This window comes from Triturus cristatus, chromosome 2_1 (genome assembly GCF_964204655.1).
Source record: "Triturus cristatus chromosome 2_1, aTriCri1.1, whole genome shotgun sequence".
In the NCBI taxonomy this organism is placed as follows: Eukaryota; Metazoa; Chordata; class Amphibia; order Caudata; family Salamandridae; genus Triturus; species Triturus cristatus.
In genome coordinates, this window is record NC_140581.1 from 902,620,523 (window position 1) to 902,640,887 (window position 20,365).

Genomic DNA, 20,365 nt, shown 5'->3' on the forward strand with positions numbered 1-20,365 from the left:
AAGGACCAGCCGGCCTAAACTAAAAAGAGGCCACACACATGTAGGAAAGACTCTTTATATGAAATGTGCCAAGGACCACAGGAAAGTAAAGTGAAATTTCCTGTAGGCACAGCAATATGTGACTCCAGAGAAGAAAACAAGTTACTTACCTGTAACTTTGGTTCTCCAGTATTGGTAACTTTCATAGATTCCCATAGCTTGTATCATTCCCCGTTGTCGGACTGGGAGTCTCGGTAAATAGAAAAATAACATAGCAGTATATACAAAAGAGAAAGAAAGGCCTAGGCCTCATCTCATTTTGTAGCATATCCACCTCTTTTTGTAAAAGAGACCAAACTAAAGCAACAACCAATCAGATTAGCCTCACCCCATAGAACCTCACTGAGAGAGCCTCAGAGCCTCAGATTTTCTTAGCCGTTGTGTAACAGAGTAACCAAATTTGCTGAAGGCTGAGCTTTCCCAGGGGAGGTGGGTGGGTGCATGGGAATCTATGAAAGTTACCAATACTGGAGAACCAACGTTACAGGTAAGTAAATTGTTTTCTCACTCCAGTATTGGAACTTTCATAAATTCCCATAGCTTGTATCAGAGTAGTTAGCAGTTAGCAACAATGCACATTTTATTAAATAAATACTAGCATAACCCTGTATGTATAGTCACATAAGCAATAAACAGATAAGCAAAACCTTAGTCAGAAAACATCATATGATACAAAATGTGCAATAGCAATAACAGGAAGGAGGGTTAGAAGGGAAAGCTGACCGCTCACTGGAAGAGGTTCCTGAGGACTGCTTGTCCCACTGCTGTCTCGCTCCGCGTGGAAGAGTCCAAACAGTAATGCTTCGTGAATGTATGGGCCCTGCTCCATGTAGCCGCCCTGCAAATGTCCTTGATCGGCACTCCAGCGAAAAGAGCAGCAGACGATGAAATTGATCTTGAGGAGTGCGCCCGCACCCGCCCTTCCAGGGACTTACCAGCCGCCTGATGGCAGTAATGGATCGCACTGGCAATCCAACGTGCATCTCCTTGCTTTGAAAAAGGAAGACCTTTGCGAGGTGCACTAAAAGCAACAAAGAGCTGTGCAGATTTTTTGAAATCCTTGGTGCGTTGGAGATAGAATTTTAAACATCTTTGGACATCCAAGGAATGAAGAGACCTTTCCGCTGGAGTCGTAGGTCAAGGAAAAAAAGATTTTAGAATAACCGGCTCATTCAAATGAAAATCCGAAGGCACTTTGGGAATGAAGTTCGGATTTGTTCTGAGAATAAGTGTCCTTCTTAAACTGTAAAAATGGATCCTTTATAATGAGAGCTTGAAGTTCCCCAACCCTCCTGGCAGATGTTAAAGCGAGAAGGAGGGCCACTTTCCATGAAAGGAATTTAAGATCCACTATATGAACAGGCTCAAAAGGAGGTCTCATGAGTTGAGCAAGAACCAAATTGAGTTGCCACATGGGAGGCGGAGGTCTGACCGGAGGGAAAACTCTAAATAGTCCTTTTAAAAATTGTTCGACAATTCTTGCCGACCAGAGAGAAGGACCAGAAGCCGTCCGTCTGAATCTAGAGATCGCAGCCAGGTGCACTTTGTTGGAAGAATGAGCAAGACCTGACTTGGCCAGAGACAAAATGTAAGGTAAGATTTGATGAGGAGCAGAAGAAAAAGGATGGATGTTCTCTCGGCGGTACCACACACAGAAACGTTTCCATTTGGAACGATAAGTTTTATTCGTACTCGGTGCACGGGCCCGAGCTAGCACTTCCTTACATTCCTGAGGAATATCTAAGTTCTGAAATTCTCGGTATTCAGGAGCCACACAGTCAACTGAAGTGAGCTCGGATCTGGATGCACTACTTGGCCCTGGGACATCGTTAATAGAGAGGGAATTGGCCGCAGATGAATTGGAGGATCTTGAGAGAGCAGGAGGAGCTCCGTGAACCAAAACTGGCGGGGCCACGCTGGTGCTACTAGAATCATTGTGCATGGTTCTGCTTTGATCTTCCTGAGCAATCTTGGAATTAGGGGAATTGGCGGAAAGGCGTAGACAAATGCGCCTGACCAGGCTATTGAAAGCGCATTCTCCAACGACCCTTGATGGCGTTCCCTGCTTGCGTAAAAGTGGCATTTTTTGTTCTCTGGAGTAGCGAATAGGTCTATGGACGGAGTACCCCAACGATTGAGAACCTTCTCGAGAGTGTTTTGATCCAACTCCCACTCGTGACAGACCGACTTGAGACAGCTCAACGTATCTGCTGTCGTGTTGAGGGTACCCAGAAGATGTTCTGCTGAAAGAGCGATATGGTGATGAATCGCCCACTCCCAAATCACTTGGGCCTCTTTGGAGAGCAGCTGAGATCGAGTTCCACCCTGTTTGTTCACATAGTGCATAGCCGTCGTGTTGACTGTACAGACTAGGACGGTTGAATTCCGTTTTCGTGGAAGGAAAGTCTGTAACGCTAGCCAAATTGCCTTGAGCTCCAGAAGGTTGATGTGGAGAATGCGTTGTTCGGACGTCCATTGGCCGCTCACTTGAAGGTCTTGCAATACCGCTCCCCAGCCTTCTAGAGAGGCATCTGTTGTAAGTATCAAAGGAGCTGGAGCAACTGTGAAAGTGAGACCCTTCGAGATATTGTCCCTGATAATCCACCAGCTGACCACATCTTTCATAAGAGGAGTGACGGTTATCTTGTCGTCGAACGATCCCTCTGCTTAGCGCCACTGCATGTCTAGTTGCTCTTGGAGCGGACGCATAGGAAGTCTGCAATGCGGAATTAATGGAATGCAAGATGAGATCGATCCTAGAAGAGATTTGTATAGGCGAACAGACAGGGACCGTCTTGTTTGTAAACGACGGGCGGAGGAAATTAATCTGTCCTGTCTTTCCTCTGATGGAAAAGCCTTGAAAGAACTTGTGTCCAGAATGACCCCCAGAAACTTGGCCGAACTGGAAGGATAGAGGACTGATTTGTCTCTGTTCAGCTGAAGTCCCAGATGTTGGAAAAGTTGAATGCAACTTTCGACTGCCTTCATAGTTGCCTGAGACCAACCAGTCGTCCAGGTAAGGGAAAACTTGTAGCGATTGTTTTCTGAGAAACGCTGCAACTGGTGCCAATACCTTCGTGAATATCCGCGGCGTGGATCTGAGTCCGAAAGGCAGGACCTTGAATTGAAAGTGACTCTTGACTACTGTAAAGCGTAGAAACCTCCTGTGGGCTGGGTGGATCGGAACATGCAAGTATGCATCCTCGAGATCCAGAGTGGCCATGTAATCGCCTGGGTTGAGAAGCTTCAAAATGTCCTGTAGGGATAAAATCCGAAACGATAATTTTATGAGATAGGTGTTGAGCTCCCTCAGGTCTAAAATTGGACGCCACTTTTCTACTGTCTTTCAAACGAGAAAGAACCGGTAATAGAATCCTTCGCCTTGTTGTAACAGAGGCACTGCTTCTATTGCTCCTTTGAGAAGCAGTTGGTGAGCTTCTAGACGTAGAAGGTGTAGATGTTTGGATTCGGTGGCGCAAGGGGCTCTGGATGGTGGAAGGTGTTGAAACACCAGCGTGTGGCCAAACCGGATGATATTGAGGACCCACCGATCCGATGTGATGATGTCCCAGTTGTGGAGGCATTGTGATATCCTGCCCCCCACTGGTGTTACAGTGGGCGACGGAACAGTAGACAGAGCCTGAACGCCGCTACTGACGTTTAGAAGCATCTCTTCCCTGACGTCCCTGTCGTCCTCTTGAAGGCTGGCGAGAGAAAGACGACAATTGGCCCTGGCGCTGAGAATACTGGGGTCTGTAAGATTGCGCTTGTTGTGAATAGGAGGAATAGCGCTGCTGTTGATAACCACCTTTGTACGAAGAAAAACCTCTCCCTCTTGCACCACGGAAAGGTCCTTGCGGTAATGCAAGGTCCCAAGGGACCTTGCCGTATCTGTATCCTTTTTTATTTCCTGCAGTGCATTGTCCACATGCTTGCCAAAAAGCATTTCTCCATCAAACGGTAGGTCCAGGATTTTATTTTGAACCTCCGGGTGAAACCAGGTGGCCCGAAGCCAACCTTGCCATCTAAGGACTGCAACACCAGCCAAAGCGTGAAAAGCAGTGGTAGCAATGTCCATAGCGCAATCTATGATCTCTGAAGAAGAACGCTCTCCTTCCTCCAGAATCTTCTTTGCATCAGCCTTAGATTCATCTGGTAGCTAGTAAATGTATGGAGATCGCACCACATTTGGCGATCATATCGTCCCAGAATTGCTAAAGCGTTTGCTTCCCTGACAAGAAGGCTGGACATAGAAGAGAATCTTTTTCCCACATTGTCTAGTCGCCTACTGTAATAATGAAGCATCAATCAGGTAGCCAGGTAACGTAGAACAGGTTGTATATTTATTAGGCAGGTTACAGGATCAAATATGATGGTAAGATCTCAAGTAAAGCCTCAAGTAAGTCTACTGTAGAGCCCCAGGTAAAACCCCAGGTACAACCCCACCAGGAGCAGCCTCCCTGCTGCTCAGCCCATCTCTTCCAACTGCCAACTCCACCAGTCCCTCACAACCAACATTCTAAGTGACATCACACATGGCTGAGCAGCAAGGGACAGAATAGTAATAAGGAAGATGCACACAACACAACAGGTTATAACACATCTCCCTTCCTTACAAAAACAAAGCATAAAGATACAAATGCATAAAATCAAAATATCACCAAAATACCATCGCATACATAAACAGAAAATTCATTATGCAAGTAAACATACAACAAATCAGAAAATACTTGCAAGAAAATCAATAATGAACCCCATCCCCCTCCCTAGGGAACCTAATTAGATGGTAAACACCACCAACAAACGAACAGCAATGGGGTAAACACACCACCCCATAGGGGAAAACACCTCCTATAAACTCGGAAATAGGGAAAATAAACCTCCCAATGATACACCATAACGCAACACAGAAATAGGGGAACAACGTCACCCTATAGGGGAAAAACACCTCCCTTAAACTCAGAAATAGGGAAAATAAACCTCCCTATGATACAAATCACAGAAATAGGGGAACAACGTCACCCTATAGGAGAAAGAACACCTCCCTTAAACTCAGAAATAGGGAAAATAAACCTCCCTATGATACAAATCACAGAAATAGGGGAACAACGTCACCCTATAGGGGAAAAACACCTCCCTTAAACTCAGAAATAGGGAAAATAAACCTCCCTATGATACAAATCACAGAAATAGGGGAACAACGTCACCCTATAGGGGAAAAACACCTCCCTTAAACTCAGAAATAGGGAAAATAAACCTCCCTATGATACAAATCACAGAAATAGGGGAACAACGTCACCCTATAGGGGAAAAACACCTCCCTTAAACTCAGAAATAGGGAAAATAAACCACCCTATGAAACAAATCACAGAAATAGGGGAACAACGTCACCCTATAGGGGAAAACACCTCCCTTAAACTCAACACATAGTAATAGGGAACCAACTCCCTGTGAACTGAACTGAAGTGGAGCACATAACTCCCAAAACGTCTCAAAACCGGACATTCAGCTACAAAACTTCTCAAACACCACCCAATAATCACACCGGTTTTTGTTACATCCCTATGAAACAAAAATTGAGGTACACACCACCCTACAACCTCAACATAAAGGACACATTTAGGAAACTAAAACGGAACACACACCACCCCCACAGGATAGAGACACTCACTCACACCCCCACCCCCACAAAACAGTATTGCAGGAATGAAAAAAAAACGAAGTCTTGACATTAAAAAAAAACTCTTGCATGCAACTGCCGCCCTCAACACTGGTGTGCAGCAAGTTCAACCCAATCAGTGTCAAGAACTGCACCTCAACTGTGCACTATGTACTACCAGCAACTTCGTACAACGTCGGAAGTGAGTATATCTCTGACACAGTACCTCAATAGTCGATCAAGACAAAGAGCAATGAGCATGAAGTCACAAAGATGCAGTTCAGCAATCCCAACAGCAGATAACCTCTTCAGCTCCACGACGAAGTGAATTTGCAAAGAACACCATGGTTGGCCACAGAAGATTGCACGATGATCCCACGACGATCTCACACGCAAGGAAGAACCAACTGTACAATGTAGGTAAACCAAAGATGGCGGCACGCACATGACGCTGGGCTGGATGGCTCACGGCGCATCTGTGCATACAGTGCACACCGTTAAGAAGCACAATAGAAGATTCCACCATCATCATGGAAGTCAAGGACGTCAGCGAAGAGACAGCGCGATCTCCCAGATGTCGGTAAGTGTCCACGCGCTGATTGTAGCATGCGCTCCATCCTCGTCGCCAGTGTAATAATGAAGCATCAATCAGGTAGCCAGGTAACGTAGAACAGGTTGTATATTTATTAGGCAGGTTACAGGATCAAATATGATGGTAAGATCCCTCCTTATCCGGTGGTGTGGTAAGGGGCGCCGACGGATTCTTCGACTTTCTTCGGGCCGCTTGAGATATGACAGAATCCGGCTTTGGTTGGCCAACCAGACAAGCAGGACCATCAGCAGGAGCCTTATATTTCTTCTCCAGCTGTGGAAGAAAAGGGATGACGGTAGCTGGAGACTGCATCACCTTAATCCCCTCACTCCATACATGTTCCACAATCGAGATAGAACGGACAGATTTTTTAAAGGGTTCTTTAAAATCATAAATAAAGCATTCCGATTGTTCAGAAGGTATGGGAAGGTCAAACCGTTTGGAAGCCCTCTCCATGAGGTTATGGAAACCTCCAATGTCCGCTGGAGGAGAACCCACAGGTTCATGCGACGGTGAAGCGGGATCCAGAATGACGTAGTCGTCCCATTCCCTATCTGGATCTGGGGCTTGTCCTATGCTCTGGTCATCGTCTGATGAATCGTCATGCCCCGTGACGACATTCTGGTGACATTCTGATGGTTCTTGGTCCGAAGGTTGAGGAAGCTGAGGAACTACTATAGTCGGAGGTGGCAGTGATGGAACCTGCACCGATTGTTGGTCAGAGGGCTGTGATGGAAACCTCCTCTTATAATCCAACAACATGAGCTGCAGATCAGTAATGAGCGAAGACGGCATGGCTATCATGCCCTGCTGCAACTTTTCCTGTGGTCTTGTTTGTGGCATGTATTGTTGCTGGTCCATAACATAGTCTTCCCAGTCTGAGTCCTGGTATTTTACTCGTAATTGGGATGGACTATGTGCCGGAGGTAATGGTGTCACCCTCCGAGGAGATGTCATCTCTGGTGTAATCTTTCTTTTAATTGAAAGTTCCACTTTTTTAATCGTTGACGACGTCGTCGACGAGGTCGTCGTCGGAGGGATCGCCGATGAAATTTGGACCGTCGACGATGATGGAATGATCGTCGACAGTTCCGTCGACGAGCTCGTCGCTAATACCACTGTAGATGATGACGTCGACATCGTCGTCGTCGAAATCGTTTTCGTCGTCGTCGTCGCCGACACCATCGTCAACGTCATCCTCGTCGACGTCAATGTAGTCATCATCGGCATCGACATTGTAACTGGCATCACCTGTAGCAGCGACGATGTTGCTGTCAACGAAATCGTCGTCGACGCCGTTCTCGTCGACGCGCCCGTCGATGGAGCTGGAACTAACTTTGATGTCGTCGTCGACGTACCTGAAGCTGTCGTCGTTGAACGACGGATTTTCCCCTCTGGAGGTACTGAAGCTGGTTTTTTGAACAGCTTTTGTTTCCCAGATGGTGGAGGGGAAATAGAAGGCCCCTGGCTCGCCTTTTGAGTAGAAAGTACCTCAGAAACCAGTCCTTCCCTCTCCTTTGCACCTTGGTGAGGAGATTTTAAGGGAATGCGCCTGTCAGACCTATCAGAGGTCTTTTGCAAGGCCTTAGCAGGGGGGTCAGCTGAAGTTGAAGGAGAAGACCTACCCCTTTTTTGGGATCTCCTCGAAGATGTTGCAGAGGAGATCTCATCGCTGTCACTGGATACAGTCTCTTTACGTGACTTTAGCTTTTGTAGCCAGGTTAGTAAATGTCCCTCGTGGTCTCTAAGGGTCTTTGATGAGAAGGTCTGGCATATTTTACAGTCCGTGGCCTTGTGGTCAGGGTACAAGCAATAAATGCAATCTTCATGCTTGTCCTCCACATAAAGCCTTTTCTTTAAACAAGTGGCACAAGCTTAAATAAAGCTTTTTTCTCCTTGTCTGACATCCTGAAGAGAAATAGCAGTGAAAGATGAAAAAATCCAGAAGTTGAAGGGAAATCTGAGCAGTGCTCAGTGGAGACTCCCTTAGCACATGTGCTGTAGAAAATCTGAGGCTCTGAGGCTCTCTCACTGAGGTTCTATGGGGTGAGGCTAATCTGATTGGTTGTTGCTTTAGTTTGGTCTCTTTTACAAAAAGAGGTGGATATGCTACAAAATGAGATGAGGCCTAGGCCTTTCTTTCTCTTTTGTATATACTGCTATGTTATTTTTCTATTTACCGAGACTCCCATTCCGACGACGGGGAATGATACAAGCTATGGGAATCTATGAAAGTTCCAATACTGGAGTAAGGAGATTAATCTTCATCCAAGCACAAGCATCAGCCCTACCAACAAGTACATAACCCCAAGGATGAAGTGAAACCCTGGATTAGGAAGACCGAAGGTGAAACGAACGCCAATCCAATGTAAAGTTCTTGATAGGAAGACAGTGAGAACTAAGAATTCACAATGGACCGCTGATCTAGAGGGAAATCAGCAGGAACAGAATGAACAAAGTGAAAGAAGCCACGGATATAAATATATATATAAAAATTTAAACAATGGTGTCTGCCACAAAAATAGTTAAAATTAAAGGACCCTCTTAATCACAGCTGAAGATAGATAATCATATTTTTTCATATGTAACAAACATTGACAGAATAAAAGAGCCAAGAGTCTAAAAGACCCCCACACAAGGTATTTCTAACCAGGTAATAGTGGAACATAGATAAAGAAGGATCCATGGAAATTTCTGACAGACTAAAAATAAGAACAAGAGGCCAGATGTACGATCGTTTTTGCGGTCGCAAAAGGGAAATCAACCCGTTTGTGATCACAAAAAAAAGGTGGTGGTATGTACAAACGCTAATTTGCGAGTCACTGACTCGCAAAATAGCGTTTGCGACTCGCTATTAGGAAAGGGCGTGCCAAGGGCGTCCCTTCCTAATAGCGAGTCCAAATGGTATGTACCATTGTCTTGCGACCAAATTTGCGGTCACAAAACACTTGCAGTTTACCACCTACTTCAAGTAGGTGGTAAAACACTTGCAAATGGGAAGGGGTCTCCAAGGGACCCCTTACCCTTTGTGAGTGAGTGCGTAAATATTTTTTAGGAGCAGGCAGTGGTCCCAGGGACCACTGCCTGCCCTTACAAAATGAAACCGAAAAGATTCATTTTTCTTTTTTTAAATGCATCCTGTTTTCCTTTAAGGAAGATGGGCTGCATTTTTTTCTTTTAAAAAACTGCTTTATTGAAAAAGCAGTCACAGAGATGGTGGTCTGCTGACTCCTGCAGGCCACCATCCCTGTGAGTGCTAGCCATTCCCAATGGGGTCGCAAATTGTATATTGACAAGGCATGCAATTTGAGACCCAATTGGGAATCGCAAACAGTGTCTGAGACACTGCTGTACATTCAGTTTAGCGAGTCGCAAATTGTGAATCGCAATTCTGCGCCATTTGCGACTCGCTAAACTGAATGGTCGTACATCTGGCACAAGGACAGCTAAAACCAAGACCTATCCTTGAATAAAAAGAATGCTCATTAGAGTGAACTGCGAGGCACACCTAGTATGTAACCCAACAGAAGTAGAAAAGATGAACAACAGCATGTATAAATACACTACAAGCTAGACAAGACGTTTCTAAAATCCAATACCAACTGTCTTCCGACTGGCAGGTAATGAGTATACGGATATATCTGCCATAAATATGTGTATCCGCATAAATACAAAACACCTATGCAAACCTGCAAGGTCATTGCCCAATAAATGTGTATATCAATGTACAGGCCCCATACATAGTGAAGAAGACACTCAATGTCTCCTAACCAGAGACAGGCAAAGAATGTTGCTACATAATCTGTACCCTTAGAAAGAGCAGAATGACAACCAAAATGTAGGAGAAGAAAACCTGCCTGTCCACAATAGAAATACACATTGCCAAATAGAAAGGAGTTGGAGCTCCCCAACAGGACATAATAACAGAACACTGAAGAGAGGGACCGAAAAGAGTTCTCCCTGCAAATGACTATATGACTTCAGCGCATCAGTAAATCAGATGAGGATCACTGAAAGAAGGAAGGGAAAACACCTGCCACCTCAAAAAACAGTAATTGGCAGCCCTTCCATTAAAATTTAAGTGAAAAGTGTAATGTGCTTGCAAAGGGAAAACACTAAAAAGATGTTTCTTGTAAAAGAAAACCATCAAGATGAAACACAAACACCATAGGTGTGAGACACCAGGAGGCCACATAGATGGATATAACCTTTATCCTACCGGAGTAGCATGGTAAACCTGTAGGAATAAAAATACCTTGATGCCATACAATAGAAGGTAACAAAAATAAATAAGGTGAAATCTGCAACAATTGTAGAATACACCCCCCAAAACAAGCGGAGGAAAAAACATTCCATAAGGAGGGAACTAAAAGCTGTGTACCATCACATCTAAGGAATACAACTTGCTGAAATAAGGCAAGAAGTTATCGAAAGAAATCCGTGATCCAAGAAAAGGACGTTCCAATTAAATAACAGGTGAGGTTCTGTACCAACAGAGACCCACGCATATTGAAAGAAATGGCAATAAACCTACTGCAAATGCTTCTACAAGCATGTAACACAGGTAATCAATTTCACATGAGAAAGAAACCATAGATCCTAATCTCTTGAGTGAGGATCGCCTCAGCAAAGATAAAAATAAAAAAAACTACCTACGGGTAGAAAAAACCTATGTAGGGCCTCAAAGGAAAACAACCCTTTATCGACAGCAAAAATTCCCTAAGAAATAAGGCCTGCAAAGGCAGGAACACCACATCTGGTGACGTTACACTGCAAAAAGCATACCATAATGCCTTTAAGAGCCAAATTACAAACCAAGAGGAGCCTTCTGCACAGGAACACCTCACTTAAAATACAGCAAAAGTTGAAAGAAGGGAACAAGGCTGAGGGTCTTAGCCACACCGACTGTATCTAAACCTACGAAAAGCTGCATCTGCATGGGCACTAAACAAATGAACGCCATCAAACGGCATGTCAATTAAAGCTAACTGGACTGCTTTTGAAAATCCAGTAGAATGAAGCCAAGATCGCCTGCGTAACGCCATAGAAGATGCCATGGCTCACCAATCGAATAAGTGATGTCCCTTCCACACCTAATGATTAACCTAGCCTCCTGCTGCTCATCCGAAATCAACTGACTCAGTTTTTTCCTATTAGCCTCCGGAAACAATGGCAATAACTGCTGCAAAGAATACCATAAGGTATGAGAAAAACGTCCAAGGACACAAGTTGTGTTAATGGAACGTAACGCTGCACTGGTGGAAGAGAACATACGTTTCTCACAAGAGTCTTGCTTTCGGGAATCTTTGTCAATCGGAGTATGTGGACAGCTATTCACATTGTGGGAAGCAGTAGCGGCCTGAACCACAAAGCTGTGTTGTGTCGGTTGACAAAGAAGCAGGATCATCAGGGTCAGGGCGGTGCTTGTGGGCAATAGTACTGTCTACAGGCGCAACAGTATCAGGTCTAGCCCATGCCCCCAGTGAAATATCATATAATACCTCACAAAAAAGTAGCACTGGCTGAATCCCTGACTGACCTGGATGAAGAACCTCAATGAGGGAATCACTAACTAAAGCAAGAAAACTAATGTTTTACCTTAACTACTGAGGATTATTACCTAGTACAATATTTTAGTGGACTAATGTATGTGCTGCAGAGATCTGTGTGTCAACTGAAGATCACAGTTAGAATTTTTGAAAGCTCCACTAAGGTTCTGATACTTTCACAGTTGATGCTATCAATACCAGTGAGTAGGCATTAATATCCCCTGTTATTAGTGGGCAGAGACAATTCATCTGGAATAATGGCTATTACTGCCCCTGTTATTCGTGGTTCAGCAAGGGTATTTTTCCTCTCCCGTATGGGTACGTGGTATCTCTCTCCCCAGTTTGTGTTTTTTATACATTAGACACATCTCACTGGCATCTTTTCCTACTACTGAGCCACTTGCCTATTTTAGAGTTGGTTTAACTTGTAAGAGAATCCTCAACATGACAATGGAAACATTAGCCAAAATCATACAACTGTTAAAGTAAAGAGTGTACATCCAGGGAGATATTTGGCAAAAATACAAAAGAGAAAAGTAATGGAAAGACCCATAAAAGAGCATCAGTACCTTTAAAGTGTAGTAGTAATAGCTGCATCTTTTGCTCATGCTCTTTCTGTTGCAAAGTCAGGCGCCTGTCACACTGCATATTAAGACGCTCCAGTGCAGATTCCAGTTCCCGGACTATATTCTCCTGTTCGACCACCCTCATGCTCATTTCTTCAGATCGCAGATGTAATTTGCGCTCAGATTCTCGCAGACCAACCACCTGCCAAGCAAAAAATTTAATTTTTTAACAAAGTCAAAATATCGAAAATAGAGTGGTACACTTGAATCAATCCGATGGTACTCAATAATGTGAATAAAGTTCTTTTTCAAAAAATATTCAATTTGGGTGCATGTGGGTATCTCCCTCTCACCTGAGGGCGTGAAAACAATAGTCGTAAAAAGCGCTGTGTAAACCATAAACAGCGTCCCCACTTTGCACTCCTGAGGGTTAGCAAACCTTACTGTAAAGTTCTAAAAAATTCAATCCTTCCCAAAAATAGTTTTTAAGAGTTTATATAAAAATCTTCTTTTTATTTATCACGAATAAGGTGAATATGTTGGAGGTTTTTCTACCCCTTGAATCATTGATTCTTTTGTTAATTTTTAGAGAAGGAAATCCCTGAAGAAGGATTCCGACCCGAAATGCATCGGGATTATGGGAATATTGCTCATAAAATGAATGGAGAATGTTTCATAACGAAAATTGTTTTGAAGCCAATTTCATGACTATACAAGTTCACATGTGAGATGCAACATCGTGATAAATAAAAAGAAGATTTTCATATAAACTCTTAAAAAATATTTTTGGGAAGGATTGCATTTTTTAGAACTTTACAGTAAGGGTTGCTAACGCTCAGGAGTGCAAAGTGGGGACGCTGTTTATGGTTTACACAGCGCTTTTTACGACTATTTTTTAACAAAGCCAATAATATGATCCCAAAAATATAATGTCAACCAAGATCAGGAAAGCAAATACAATTTAAAAAGTACAATAAAACAAAATTAATATGAAAAATGACAAAGCAGAGAATAAGTTTGGGTCTAATGAACTGCTTTTCTCCTAGATTTTTAATGTCATGAAATAATCTGGGCTGCCACTGTGGGACTTTTGATATTGTATTTGTGGTATGGTTCCTACCAGGGGTGCTTACCTTGGTTTGACTTACACTTCTCAATGTTTCACTGTACAGAAAACAATTTCTAATGTTGCACCCAACACGTTTTCCTGCTTTTCATCTCCAGATAAAGCTCACCACCACAAACATAATTCAACTTTAAACAGGAGGAGATACCAATACATATGCATCTGAGAAAAACCTAGGTCCCAATTCAGGGCCAAGTGGCCATAGCAGGCACCAGGCGTTTTTTCGGTGGGCTGGAAGGGTGAGGACCGGTTTTTGTGTGGTGGGGGCTGTTTTAGTTACTGGGGGTCTGTTTTGCAGCAGTGCTGAAATATCGCTCCCTGCTTCTCACTGACTTCCCCCAAACCCCCCAACTGAATTTCCAGGGCTGGTTTGTGTTCCCAGTCCGGCCCTGGCCGTTTTGTTCTTAAGTTTAAATTCGACCAAAAGTCCTTGGTCTCAGTTAAACTTAAGACCAAAACGTAAGTTTAACTGAGACAAAAGTCTAACTTTACTACTCATAAATGCCCTTTGTGAATACAGCAAGTCGTAACGTTAGACTTTCGTCTCAATTTACCTTTGTGAATCGGGCCCATCATATTTATCTGTAACCATAATATTGGCAGGAAAAGAAGTTCAGTGCAAGGAGTATTGTTGGAGAGGGGAGCAGGCAACATAACTGCATGTAACTAAACCTCAAATATGAATCAGTCGTGCACATCTGTTAGCTGCTTGAAAGAACCTAAAAAATGAGCAACTGGAGCATGTATGATGTGCAAATGAATACTTGCTCAAGATTTATACAGCATCAGACATTGTTTAAACCGCATGGGTAGCTTATTCCCTGTAGGTTAGTAGGCAGTTCAATCGCTCCGTACACACCTTGTTGAAGTATCGGATGAGAAGAGATCTTATCTCAGAAGGAGATAAGGAGCTCAGCTTTTCCATGACATTAGCTTCGCTTTGTCTCAGTATTTGGGTTGTGTCATTTAATGAGGGTTGTCGACTACTGATGTTTTCATTCTTGTAATCAATGGCAGCTTCCAGGGCCTCAATTGCCTCTTCCAACTGGAATAAGCCATGCTCCTCCTTCAGGAAAATAGAAAAAATACAAGTTAAGACCGGTAGCAGCTTTCTTAACAAGTGGTGGGGCAGGGGGTAGAGGGGAGGTGTAGGGGTAGGAGGAATATAATGAATAATTAAAAAACACTTATCTGCTCCTGAGCTGCTAACCACCGTCTTGGGCTTTTCTCCTCGGGGTCCTTGCACACTGCACAGACTCCTAGATGCCAATCAAGACGCTGCTCTCATGAGAGCAGCGCCTTGATTGGCCAGAACGGGCATGTTCAACGCTCGCTCAGTGCCTAGAGGCCTGTGCCTCTACTCCGCCCAGCTGTAAAACACAGCTCAGGTGGAGAGAGATCAAAGTGCGCATGACGGTTTTGGGCGGCATTAAACAGCCAGCCAAATCCTCATGCACACGTTACAGTGTGCACTACTCCTCCCCTTGAACTCCTCATGGCCTGGCCCCGCCCAGACTTGGCTGCCTGCAGAAGAAAGAAAAATAAAAGGATAATAAAATGGTTTTATTATCATTTCATTTTTCTCGTTTCTGTCTGCTGCCTGGCACACACGCAGGGGGCCAATGCTCCTCCGCCATAGCGTAGGAGCCGCCACTGGTTAAGGCTAACAAAGAAAATGTGACTCATATCATATCCGTTATATTTACGTAAGGGAGTTTTCTCCTGAACTAACTCACCTTAGTAACTAATGAAACTTTTCTGTTAAGTGAAAAAAAAATTGAATAAGACCTGATTTAGACTTTGGAAGGGAGGGAACTCAGTCACAACGGCAACACGAGTACACGCCCCACCAGTGCTTTAAATGGAAAAAAGTGCAGGTACTCACCAAATTTCAAATGTGAAGTGAACAAGAAAGAATCCCAGCAATTTTACCAGACAATAAGTATGGTTCAATCCCTAAGTTCAGACATACACAAAAGGAATATCTAGGCTTGATGGGGCTGCCAGTGCTAACTAAAACATTCAGAAAGCAATCTGACTACCCATTAAAGGTGCTAGTAGTTGAGAGTCACCAAATTCCTGAATCAAATTAATGCTAACATCCCCATGAATACTTACCATCATATTTATCTTTGTTGCCTATTTTTTTTTATAGAAAATTAAAAAATGTATTTATAAGTTGACTGTCAGATTCTGCTTTGACCACTTTCTGCTGCCAACCGTTAGCCTCAATTTATGGGATCACAAAATAGTTTTTTTCCATTTCCAGCACTTATTCTGGACTTTCTTGATTAATAAAACTGGTGTTGGCCTCACAAGTGCTCATTTGAAAAATAAATTTGACTCCACTAAGGTAAGCCCGCTGCATCATTTGCTCACAAAGCAAAATAATTTTTTGTTAAAGAAATTGGCATAAAAGTTCAAGAATTCCTCAACCGTCAATACAAATTCTTCAAGTCAATACAATTTCCTTGCCAAGAAAAGAAAATGCACTTTCTGCCCTCAAGCTTCGAGCTGTATGTAGTCTGAAATGCTGGTGATGACATCTCATTTCTAATCTGCGCTACTGAGGAAATTACTCCTGCCGAATACATAAAGACAATAGCTTGGCTGGTCGGGAAATGGAAGAGACGGACTGTTAAAAACTCATGTGTACTCACTCTTACATGTCAAAATACAGCTTCCATCACACACACACACCCTGTTATGCATTTATATTCCCCTTTCATACTCTTTTAAACATATTCTGTGTGATTTGCACATACAATTCTCACATTAATGCTTTTCATTCTCAGTCATAATCACACACACACTTTTTTTGCTTTTACTTTGTCTCACACGTGCTCTTTTTCACTGGAAACACATTCTTCATGGCGTTCTGCAGTGTTCTCTCATTGCAAGATTAAGTGGCTCCAAGAGCAATCTTCTCTGGTCCGAACCACTCTTGTTCTCAGATTAGACTGTTGCTACAACACTGTCAAAAGGTTCCCAGATACTCTGGCATTAAACAGAAGGCCAGTAGACTGTGGAGCATTCCAAGGGCCATGGAGACGACCCAAGGGGTGTCTTCCTCATCTCTAATGTACAATCTTGAGTTCACCAATGACATTGGCAAGTAAGAGCAGCTCATCGCCTTCGCAGTGACTGAAGAAATATCCAAGATGTTACAGGTTTGTGAGTACATAAAGTAGCAATACAGTTGAATTCTTTGGCATTTGATTGGTGCTGGTTCCTGACTCTGTAACTCAGCGATTGTGAGTGTTCCACGTCCCTGTCTCCTCCCATACTCTGTTACAGTGTGGGAACCACCATCTCCTACAGCAGGTGCTTAGGGCACCTAAAATTTGGATTCCTATCTTGGTAACATGGTTACTGTAAAGATCTGTGCTAAGGAGCAGGACTGGCCTTTAGCATGTGCACGCTGAGCCTATGCCCAGGGCGCAGACCTTTAAATGGCACAAAAGCTGCCTGCAGCAAGCTTCTTCTGACGTGGCTCTAAAGAAAAGTACATTTGAACATGGTTACTGGAGGCTGCTGGTGCCCGTGTCTGCCTTTTGACTGCTTTTCTTCGCACAACTCCCCATTCTCTTGCCCCTGCACGTTTCCACCACCCATCCCATTGTTTCTACACACAGAGTTTTAAAAGGATGAATGAGAAGGGAAGCTAAATTTGGTTTCAACCAGGGCACTGTGAGCAAAGGGCTCTGCTAAGGAGAGATCTCTCTCTACAGCTATTTTCTCTCTCTTTCGTCCTCTCCAGAGCTATGAAGATTCTCAGGTTCTGCTCATCCAGTCAATGCTACTTATTTACACTTCGTACTTCGATTTATGTTATAAAATCAACACTACAAATACCAGAATGTTAAGGGAAAACTAAGGCTGGGCAAGCTACTCATGAAAGGATCTGGGAAACTTGGTTGCTCTGCCTCTCTTTCCATATCTTGTTGATAAGATGAAGCGGACCTCTTATAGGAAGGCCAGTGTAAAATCAGGCACAATAAACACAAAAACATCTGCCATTGTTGGCAGAATTAGAGTCTGTCCCTGTCTGCTGATTAGAACATTACTGCAATTAAGAAAGCGTGTCACTTTACTAGCTCTGGTTCTTATTTAAAATGCATTTGCTGCGCCAATGAATAACCCAGTACTTGTTTCTTGCAGTTGACAGAAGCTGTCGCCGTTCTTAATCTTCGTGTCTCCTCCATGGGTTTGATTGAGAGTTCCGGACCTTTGTGGTAGTTGAGCCCCAACTGAGGCCCAGTGAGCTAAAGTGAGTCTGATAAAGTGCTGCCAGGCACGAGGACAATCTGTGACCAAACGAGGAGACAGGCTCAGATGGGCCTGAACAGTCTACACATTCGAACCCGTGGCACCAACCAGCCAATTGTAAGCAGTTCGAATAGGTTGGCTCGCACAGCAAGAAATATGTCGGACACGCTGTACAATGATAGTGTTAATTATATACATATATAGATGGGCTTTGTCTGATTGGACGAGTCCCTGCTGCAGTTATCCAGTCAGAAGATGCAAAGTTCAGCCTCGGGTTGGGAAAAGAGGACAGTAAAGTTCCATGGCACCAATCGTAATAGTTTAAATACACGTTATTGAGTACAACAGAGCCTGCGCAGATGCTGGGCCACTACGAGTACCTGTACACTCCTTGTCTGAGGAGAAGTTCCAGTACTCAAGAGGAGAAAATAAAAAAGTGCCGGTACTCAGTACCGGTGAGCACCAGGCCAATTAAAGAATTGCTCTCCACCAAACTTAAGAGATCTGCCCCCCTCATTTAGGGTGGACCTTCAGTATGTCAGCGATGGAGACTACTCCACCACCCTCAATGACATACTCCTCCGACAGCCCGATGGAGTAAGGGTTGTCGCAGATTTGGACTTTTAACTGCCATCCCGGTTTAAAGTGGTCAGTCAAATGGCCAGTTTTGACTGTCCATCACCACCACATACAATCTGACAGTAAGAGGCAGTGAAAACTGCAAAATGACACACACCATGGGAGAAAACTCTCATGGTGTGGGGGTCATTAGTTTCTCTATTTTCTCGTTTTTGGATTTTGAAAATTAAAAAAAACATTTTAAAAGTTTGATGGGTGGAAGCATCAAGTTGATGGATCCGTACATCAAACTTCTAATACATTGACAGGAACTGTTGTGACAGTGTTTCCTGCTAATGTAAGAGATTTCCGCTAGGGCGGTGGACAACTCTAAATTCGCAGTGCAAGATACTGTGTCAGGGCAACAGAGTCTCCCGACAGAGAAAATCCATACTCCGAAGTCTAAATCAGCATTTTAGTTATTACAATATTGTGTGTGGAGGACATCAGAAATTCCCAAGTGGCAAGCAGGGTTCCTATGTCATCCATTTGGTGCTCTACCCACACATAACTGCATCAAGATTCACCAATATGCAGATGATACACAACTCTACTTGAAAGTCTCCTCAGCTTCAGACATTCAACACCGCAAACACTGCTTGCACATCATCCAGGCTTGGATGTCCAGCGCATACCTGAAGCTCAAACCAACCAAGACAGAATTTCTATTATTTGCCAAAAACAATAAACAAGAATAAAGTGCAAACTTGGCTCAACAACATGAACCTTCCTGGCTTCAGACCCAGACTCTCACCAATGCCAAATCACGTGGATTCACACTGGACACCAATCTCAAGAAACATATTTCCAAAAAAACAAAGATAGCCTGATACCAGCTATCTTGTCTAAAGAAAGTCAAACTGTTTCTTCCAGAAAACCACTTCAAAACTGCTGTTCAAGCCCTTTCACTCTCACATCTGGATGGTGGTAATGTCCTACTCCATGGCCTTCCAAACTCCACTGGCACCCTGTGGTATCCTAGGTTATAGAACCATTTTCACCTGTGTTTCTGTAACCTAGGAGCTTGTGGCTCTCCAGGCAGACTGTAACTGAAGACTGTGGCTTCGGCAGCTGCTTCATGGAGCGCTCCTGTGGATGAAGTCTATACTTCTGGAATCTTAAATAAAGCTTTCTTCAAACTCTCTACCAACGCCTGGATCTTCATTATTACACACCTCTTACGGGCATCCTACATACAGCAGCACATCTCATCCAGGGCCTGAATTACCATTACCTTCAACCTGATTGAACTCCATTGACTCTACTTGCGAGTCCCCATCACCTTCGAAACCTGATGAACAATTTACTTACCTTCGGTAATGCATTATCCAGTAGAGACTCTATCTAGCCGCAAATTCCATACCTTTTGAATTATCTCCAGGTGTCAGACTGGATCTGCAAATTCTTCTCGAGCAGTACCTGTGCGTACTGGTAGGTTGCGACGTTCAGCTCCGAGTGACGCTGTCCGCACTGGAAATGACATGCGCGGTGCCTATATAGGCTCCACCTCAGCACGCTGATGTCAATTTCCTTCCATGACATTCCATGCCAGGAGCGTGGAGCCATGAAGAACACTGACCACTATTGTGGAAAACTTGGGCCCTGAAGGGGAAAAAGCCCTGTCCCAAGAATTCCATTCAAAAGCAGGGAGGATGGGTGGGTCAGTAGGAATTTGCAGTTAGATGAAGTATTACCGAAGGTAAGTAACTTGTTCATCTGATAGAGAACTCTAGCCACAGATTCCTTACCTTTAGAATAGATACCCAAGCAATACCTCCCAAGAGGTGGGTCTGCAGATCAGTTTCATACGATGAAGTCCTGCAGGACCAAATAGGCAAAGTGCCCGTCCCGACGGACCCGACTGTCTAGGCAGTAGAGTTTTGTGAACGTGTGCAAAGAAGCCGTTGTTGCTGCCTGGAAGATATCCCGAACCAGAACTCCACATGC

The 20,365-nt window shown here is 43.9% G+C and overlaps 1 protein-coding gene across 1 annotated transcript in view; it reads right to left on the reverse strand.

Annotated features, from left to right (window-relative positions):
* Positions 1–20,365, reverse strand: part of KIF27 (kinesin family member 27) — a 551,081-nt gene that overhangs the window by 23,728 nt on the left and 506,988 nt on the right. Inside the window, exons 15-16 of the mRNA XM_085633120.1 lie at positions 14,391–14,597; positions 12,409–12,607 (exon numbers count right to left, since the gene is read on the reverse strand). Of these exons, the coding sequence (XP_085489246.1) occupies positions 12,409–12,607; positions 14,391–14,597 (406 nt within the window). The remainder of the gene's footprint in view (positions 1–12,408; positions 12,608–14,390; positions 14,598–20,365) is intronic.